General features: G+C 38.5%; 1 protein-coding gene across 1 annotated transcript in view; it reads right to left on the bottom strand.

Moving 5' to 3' along the window:
- Positions 1-9007, bottom strand: part of Utrn (utrophin) — a 522813-nt gene that overhangs the window by 56975 nt on the left and 456831 nt on the right. Inside the window, exons 61-62 of the mRNA XM_023712207.1 lie at positions 7593-7794; positions 569-654 (exon numbers count right to left, since the gene is read on the bottom strand). Of these exons, the coding sequence (XP_023567975.1) occupies positions 569-654; positions 7593-7794 (288 nt within the window). The remainder of the gene's footprint in view (positions 1-568; positions 655-7592; positions 7795-9007) is intronic.

Below are 9007 nucleotides of genomic sequence, written 5' to 3'. Positions count from 1 at the left end.
ATTATAAACTAACAATATAAACATCTATCATTTTCTTTTTAAACAACTATACAATATAAATATTTAGAAATATGATTTGATTGCATCCATAAGGATTCTAGTTATTCTTATCTTTTTTTTTTTTTAAAGCACTGTGGACATATACAGTTGAAAAACTTGAGCTTTGGAAATCAGAAAAACCTAGGATCATGCTGTACAATGTACTGGACTCTGCAGCTGCAAACTAGGTTTTTTAAAAAAAACCTACTTGGGCATTATTTTCTTCAATTGGAAATGGAAACCATTATGCCTATGTTTCACAGAGATTATTCTAAAAATTAAGCGAGATAAAAATTTGCAGCTGGTTTTCACTCCATCAATGCACACTGCTCCTTGTGGTCATGCAAGCAGCTTTTCATTTCACAAAAATCCAGAATTCTGCGCTGTTACCTTTTGTCCAACCTGCTACACACACAGTAAAAACTTAAAAATGGAAGCCACCATTACTAGAAAAATCTCAGACAGTAAGTTCTCACTTGTTACAAGTATTATTAGAGAAAACACTTGATACAGGAAAAGTCTTACATACATCTGTATTTTTCTTCTAAGAGACCTTTAGAGAGAGACATCAATCCAATCTTCAGACTCTGCACTCTAATTTTCCCAGTTCGACCCCTGAAATGATAAGAATTTCCATGCGTTAGATGCATTTAAAACTGTATGCAGTAGTCTAATTCTTCCCCAAGTTGTTTCTTGAGAGTAAATCATTTAAAAATTGTATCTTAAAACACGCTTTCAACTCAATTTTGTCATTCATATTAAATACATCCTGAAATTTCATGACATACCTTAACAGTGGTTGACCAACTCTGGAGAAACCCCTAACTGGCTGTCACTTTACACACAACACAGAAACTAAACAGAACAAATTAAAGCAAAATGAAAATAGTACCTATAAAGCTAAAAAGATTTCATGATGAGTTAAAATTTGTTAATGGATTTTTTTTTTACTTTTTAAAGAGAGTACAAATTAGAATTAAAACAAAAAATCACAAGTGGTACAGAATTTCACTTAACAAAGTAATTTGGATTTCATATTATTTGTTGTAATACATAGTGTTGTCTTCCAATCAGTTGTTCATATTACCAGATATGTACATGTAAAATTGGAAGAAAGAAATGTATAAGAAATTAAGAAGAGGGGCAGGAGAGATGGCTCAGTGGTCTAAAGCACCTACTTGGAACAAGCTTAGCAATGCACAGGGACCGCGGTTCGATCCCCCAGCACCACATGCCAGCCAGCCCCGCCCCCTGGTGGGCTGAGCTGGCCACACACACACACGGGCGCGCACACACACACACACACACAAATAAATAAATGTTAAAAAAAAGGTTTAAAAAAAAAGAAATTAAGAAGAGAAAAAGTACAATGATTATAAATACAAGAAATGGCTACAACTACAAAAAATATTCATATAACAAAGAAATAAAAAGATATATCTAAAACAAGTATGAGGAAACTGATGAAAATTAAGATTATATGGAAGACTTTGAACTTGTTGAATACTTAAAACTTTACTGTGTTCACTTACTTTGGCTTCTATCAGTGCAGTCTTTACAAATTTCTACAGCAATTTTATTAACAATTTTAAATAGACAGGCATGGGGTCTTGATAATATGGGGAATTATCAAGCTATATCTAAAACCAATGAATTATATAATGCTAGCAAACGGTTTTACTCTATGATTTATGTACAAGTATAGTACACTTAAAACTACGACCAAATGTTTACATGATATATGTCTAAATAGTATTTACTAGTTCATACTATTATAAACTATTTTATTACATAACAATAATTTTAAGTAGTCTTACTGCCAAATTATATTTCAATTTTTATCTTCTGAGTATTTTGGCAGTAACACTAATATTCTTCCTCACAAATTATATTCAAGCAATTTTTGTATCTATACCATGCCATATAAAGCATAGAATAAATTAAAAGATAAAGCATGCTTGGAGATTGGTAAAATATGAAAATAATTCCTCAGCATAGAATTTATGATTATGTTAAATCTCATCCAGACAACTTATCAGGTCCTTCAGAATTGACTTATGAAATAATATTTAAATATGGCAGAATTTCTAGATTAAAAGAACAATTCCCAGCTTGTCACAACTAAAGCAATGCCAATTTCAAATTAATTCTTAACTCAGCCAGAATATAAGTTGTATTTCTACATATATTTTTAAGAGTTTCTGATTATTACATGAAACATTCGGTATCAGCTTTCTTCCTTTAAAATCATAAGTTTTTATTTTCTGACTATAAACAATAGACTCCCAGAAAATAACAAAAATCTATTGAATAGTCTGAGACTTGTACGTGAACGCATCTAAGAACAAAGCAGTCCCTTAAGGGGAAAATGATCAAAATGATCCATGGTAGAGCATGATCTCCAGTCCATCTTAACAACACAGGACAGAAACATCGTCAGAGAGACAACTGAAAATGTCCACCCTCCCTTCATCTACCACAGACAGTCGTAAAGGCTGACAGTGAATCTAGCATTGTTCTGTGTACTACAGGGACCAAGAAAAAATAGAGGACATGGTTCTTACCAAGATAGATAAACTCATGGGCGAGTTGGGGAGGTAAGACAGAAAACATAAAGATCAACCTTTCCATATGGAAATGAAGAACCAAGTACAACATCTTCGTGGCTGAGCAGTCATGAGGATTAGTGTAAGCAGTCGTAAGTGGGAGCAACATTTGCTGGAGAAGAGAGGTCTGAAATCAGGCCTGTAGCGACTCGCTCTCTCAACTACAGGGATGGTAATAGGAAAAGCCTGAGCAAGGAGACAGGTAAGAGTAAACACAGGCCACACAGCAATCAGATGAAGCTGAGGCCCAGGACTGCGAGTTCTGAGGGCAACGTGATCAAGATACTATACAAATGTACCAATATCTCCAGATAAAGGTCATTATTGTGTATCACGAACATGCATGAAGAAAAAGACAGATCTGAGAGACAACAGGGAGCCAACACATTTTTAAAATTTTATTTATTTATTTGGTATAGGGTCTCACTATGCAGCTTGGATTCATAGTGATCCTCCTGTCTTAACCTCCCCTGTGCTGCTATTACAGGCATGCGCCACCACACCCAGTTTCAGTGGCCTACTCCCAGCGGGCTGGCATGGCATGACGGCACGGGGTATTGAACTCAGGTCCTTGCACTTGCCTTAGACCACCGACCTATCTCCCCGGCCAAGTCAACAAAATTTAAGTAAGTGATATTGCCCAATATTTAAGTTATTTGATTCCCCTGATAGTTTTCCTAAGTAACTCCTGAAATTAGCTGAACTGGTGAAGCAAGTACATGGAAGATTAGAAGCATCTTGGAATACTGGAAAATATGAATTATACAGCAACAAATGAGGCTAATATTTTCCACAAATTAAAAAAAAACAATATTTAAACCACATGTTCCCGACTACTCCTTTAAAGTGTGATTTAAATGCTTTTGATTTCCACCAAGTCTAGGAAGAAGATTGTGCAATAAGACTTTCTAAGCTGAGAGGATGCAGCCTGCCTGAGGCTATGAACTCAAGAACGGGATCAATTTTATCTTTACACCTTATGAAGGCCATTTTGCATATATTTGTTCACTTGCCCTTCACAGTCCCCTTTTGTGTGATAAACTGAGCAGATATTTTTATTTCAAATCTTCAGATGAGAAAGTGAAATGCCAAAGTTAAGTGGCTGCCGAATCACATCGCAATCAGAACCAGAGATCTAAACTCTTGTCAGCTGCAGTACATAAAAACGGATTCTTCTTTCCAAACTCTGAATGCAAGCGCAAACTGGTGATATATCAAACCTTGGAAGAGATGGCTTACTTGAAATAACAAAGCACCATTTTTTTTCTAGCTATAGGGAATATGTAAGCACAACAAAGTGACTGGCAAAAATATTCAAACATTAAACCCCAATAACTTTCATATGTAAAAAGTGGCTATGAATAAATAGCCTTATATTGCTCTGGTCTTGCAATCAGGAAACAGAGATTCCCCAACGCTCTTCTGCTCAAGGAATATGATGGTCTACTATGTTTGCATCACTCATTATTTCAAGAGCTAGGTACAGCTGACAGCTCTTTTTTTTCTTTTCTTTTCTTCATTTCCTGTATTTTGGTACAGAGTCTTACTAAGCAGCCTGGACTTGTACTGATCCTCCTGTTTTCAGCCTCCCCTACGCAGGGATTATAGGCGTGCACCACCACACCCAGACTCAGTCCCTGATTCTGCACAGCCCAGGGCTGGGCTCAGTGCGTGGCGTGTGGGACAGGGATACAACCCTGGTCCCGGCTGTGCTTGCCAAAGCAGGCACTTAGTCCACTGAGCTATCTCCCTGGCCCTTTACACCTGACAATTCTTCTCCAGGTTGCACCGAACTACACAAAGGAAGGCCGTCAGAATGCCAGATTAAGGCTTCAGTTTGGATCTAGATTCTTCTCAAGGGGCCATGGGCTTGCAGCTTGGTTCCTAACGCTGTGTGCAGGAGGTTCCTCAGTGCTTGGTATGTGCCCTTGTGGGAGAACACAGACCTTGCTCTGCTTTCTGTCTTCCACTTCCTGCCCACCAGGTGAGTGGTTCCTTCTGCCTCCAGGATGCGCCTCCTCACCCGCTGCAACAGGTTCAACTGCTCCTGGGCTGAAGCCTACACAACTGTGAGCTGACACAGCCCATCTATTTATTTCTTATTTTGGCATAACTTTGGATATTTTAGGTATTTGTTACCATGATAGAGAGCTGAGTGACATAATTAACGAGTGAATGTTACAGCTGTTAACTGAAGCTGTTATCTATAAAGTTCAGCAACAGTTCAAGGGTCTGTAATGTCCTGGTACACTGGGAGAAGACCATAGATTGCATCGTGTTCTCAGAGAGAAGCTAGGCTTGCAAACAGCAACAATTGTTTATTACCTTATTATTATCATTGCCAATATTTTTTTATTTTGGGGAAGGGTCTACAGGGTGTTCAGGGTCTCACTACTAGATAGGACTCATAGTGATCCGCCTGTTTACAGCCCCCCAAGAGCTAGGATTACAGGTGCATGCCAAATGTGGTCTCAGCACGTCCCTGGGGCGGGGCCCGCACAGCAGGGATGGGGATCGAACCTCCAGCCCCTACACCTGCTTGCAGGGGCTTTAATCCGCTGAGCTATTCGGCCAGGCCAACAACTGTGTAGCTAAATGAGCAAGTTGCAGTAGAGAAACTGAGACAATCAACTCAGACATGTGCGATTTCCACTGTAAGAAAAACTGCTTTTCCCTTCAGTTAGACCCTTACACTTCCCTCAGAGATAGAACTCTAGACTGATGCGTCCATTCTTACTTGTCATGGGCTTTGCTGTATTTCTGTGCATGCACGGAAGCTAAGCCAGTAGACTCTCTGTCCCTTTAAAAGGGGAAATGAGAAATGTCATGAGATTTTCTAAATAAGAACAAGTACTTTAGTGCAGCGCTCCCATGTGCTCATCTTTGACGGTGGGAAGGGGGCCTAGCACATGATCACATTCTACACACCACTTCCTTCTCAACTAAGTGACACTGCTTCTTTGGCTCTCCAGAGAAAACAGCAGTAGTGCATGCATAGGTTGGGAGCTGTGTTCCTCTAAAATTCCTATGCTGACACCCTAACTCCTCATCCCACTGAAGGTGACTGTATCAGGCGACTGAGTCTCTATGACAATTAAGTGAAAGTGAAGTCAGGAGAGTGAACTCTAACCCAAGATGAGTAGCACCCTTCTAGGAAGAAGAAATGAACTAACACCGAAGACCACACAGACACCCAAAGGAGCGACAGCTGAGGGGAGAGGCCTCAGAAAGCAGCAGCGATGCTTTCAGTCCTACAGCACAGCGACGATATGCATGATGCTCTTTAAGCCACCAACCTATGGGACTTTGTGGTGGCTGCCCCAGAAAACTAACACGGTGTGTCAGAGCGACAGAGGATGCTGAGGGCAAGCGTTTTAATTTCCTTTCCAGTTCTCCCTTAAAATATGACTAAAGACGTACATATACGTCTCTTCTACTCCGCAGGGGTGAGTGAGGTTCCTCTTATTCTATGAATTTAGCAATATGCATTTACATTTAAAAGGCTGAACTGACCAGCTGTTTTGGTAAATTTACTATAGAAAATGTTTCCTTTGAGGTTTTTAAAAAATAGAGAGCAAATTAATGATGGGTTAATGCTAATGATAATATTTTATTCTAGAATAAAAACCTCTATTAAAATGAAATGCATGACTAGATACCCGACAGAAATGCATTAAATCCTGCTGTATTCATTATGGTAACAAAGAGTCACGCTTCCGTGCGCTTCACTGGGGCCTTCTAGTACACAATGGCTATGTTGTTGTTTTCAAAAAGACTTCATAATATTTATAAACATTATAGGAAAAAAGATTTTTCTAATGCAAGAGTAAAATTTTAGCTGAAGCATCTCTAAAGCTATCATCATTTATTTCTTATACAAAATCAACAGGCTAAATACACATACATTTACAAACTATCATCTATTTTATTTCTTTTTAAATCAAAGCCTGATAGGTACAAATGTTCATCGACTGTAGCTGCTTAGCAGAAAATAACTGAGACGCTGAGGGAAAGAAAACAGCCCTAATTTTCTTATTTCATCTTTGCATACTTTAAAACGCTACCAACAGAACGGATAATTCCTAACGTCTCCGAAATGCCAGCCTGTGGCAGGTCTTGCTAGAGCTGATTAGTTCATACCCAGATTGTCATCATCGTAAAGGCCAAATGAACGGCAGATGAGTTGTGCCGGAAGTTGAGAGTGCTCTTTATGTAACACCGACACCTAATTAAATCACAAGTACTAGAAGGTCCTGTAGCATACATTACTTAAAATACCATATAAACTCATTAACCAGCATGGCAATAAATACGGTTAACCCTGAAAGACAAATTAAATTCCATTCATTGCCATTCAAATCACTCTTAATCCGTTGTGCAAAAATTGAAGCACACAATATTATGAGCCAATAAATTCTTTTTACTCATAATAATAAATATAAAGGCTTTCCTTTTGAAAAAAAGAAACAGTGGAAGATGTTAAGGAATAAGGGAAAGGAAGTAAGACATAGTTTTCTTAGGTTTCTTTAGATTTCTCTGTTCTTTTGTTTGTTTTTTTTGTTTGTTTGTTTTGTTTTTTGGTCTTTCTGAGACAGGGTCTTACTATATAGTATAGGCTGGCCTTGAACTCACTTTGTAGCCCATGCTGGCCTCAAACTCGCAGCAGTCCTCCTGCCTCAGGCCCCCACGAGCTGAGTTCTCTAGCTTCTTTACAAAGAATAAATTTAAAATCCTTTGTAATTTGAAGCAAATCCTTAAAACAATAGTTGCCTACTCTTTCTTCAATTATTTGTGAAGAGTTCATATGGCTTGGAAAGTCATTTATTTTCAACAAGTTAATATTTACACTGGAAAAGCATATTTCAAAAAATTCACTAAGCATTTTCTATCACTAACATATTTCATTCAGTGATTATTAGTTAATGGAAAAAAAAAATACAAACTTACGTGTCATATACATTGAGCAGCCAGTTGAGACACATGTCCACACAGAGTGGAACATTGACCAAGTCCTTATGCATTTGTTCAAGCCCATCATAGGTTGTTGTCAGACAGTTGATGACGTCTGGGACACTTAGCAGCTGGTCATTTTGGTTCAGCTTGTGCTGCTTGAAAACTTCATTTGTTGTGTTCAATTCTAAGAGATCCACTAATCAGGTGAGAAAAAATTATGTAATGTCATTGAATTGCGTAGCAACATGAAAAAAAAACAGCATTTCTAGTCTCTAGCAGTTACCTTAATTATCCAAATTAAAATAAATTACCTTTTTCAGTTAATTTCAGTGTTTAAGGAAATAAATCGTATTTTCCTTCCTTGATTCCTAACCTCTTATCTATATTTCATAGACTCTGAAATTTTGTTTTTTGATTTGGGAATTGAACTCAAAACCTCATGCTTGCTAGGCAGGTGCCCTGCCACTGAGCTATATCCCTAGCCCCCAGTGCCTCTGAATTTGAACTCTTGCTTTTAGTCTTTGCCCATTTCTTTCTCTGGCTTCCTCCTGTCTAGGCCCTTTCTGCTTTCAAGTGTAGAAGGACATAAATCTCTCTCTATTCCACATCACGGAACTTCTCAAATAGGACACAGGACAAGGTTCTCATCTCCTGAAGACCACCCCACACACTACCTGCCTTTCATTTTCTTCTCTAATTTTTAAATTTTCTATTTCCTGAATACTTTTAACTGATACATAAAAACATATATTAATCCAGGTGGGGTTCCATATAATGTTCTGATACAGTACAAAAGTTATATCTATCTTCTCAAACACTGATCATTTCTTTACAGTGAAAGCGTTCCTTGTGCTTCCTTGTAGCTTTTTAAAATGTGCAATGCATTTTCGTTCTCTACAGTCACCTACTGTGCAACAGCACACCAGAACTTCCTGCTCCTCAGTAACACAACTTAGCGACACTGACCACCCAGACTTCGTGGCACTGCCCAACCAATCATCTGTAAACAGAGCTTTTGAACAAGCGCATAATGACAAAGTGCACTGGAGGATTCTCGAAGGAAACAGGTTCAACAGCAAAACAACCCTTCTCCATCACCACCTAAATCAGTGTGGTCCAGAAGTCAGTCATGATCTGGGCCCTATCTGGTCTGCTTCTCATGACACTGGCATCCCCATGGCTTCTCATGACATACAGCTAACGAGATGCTTAGAGGGTCCACAGGACACTGGTCTGTACCTCTGTTACTCCTCATGTGTAAAACACCTCAGGGAGCACTGCACTGCTAGACGACGTACAGCACACACAGAGCCCCTATTCTCAATTGAGAAACAAATAGCAATGAGATAGTTTCAAAACTGATTAGTAGGACAGTTTCAATAATTAGTACATTGCATATTGTTGTCTTC

This window comes from Octodon degus, unplaced genomic scaffold (genome assembly GCF_000260255.1).
Source record: "Octodon degus isolate 3935 unplaced genomic scaffold, OctDeg1.0 scaffold00024, whole genome shotgun sequence".
Classification (NCBI taxonomy): domain Eukaryota; kingdom Metazoa; phylum Chordata; class Mammalia; order Rodentia; family Octodontidae; genus Octodon; species Octodon degus.
The sequence above is the reverse complement of the archived record's forward strand: the minus strand, read 5'-3'. Positions and strand labels throughout refer to the sequence as shown.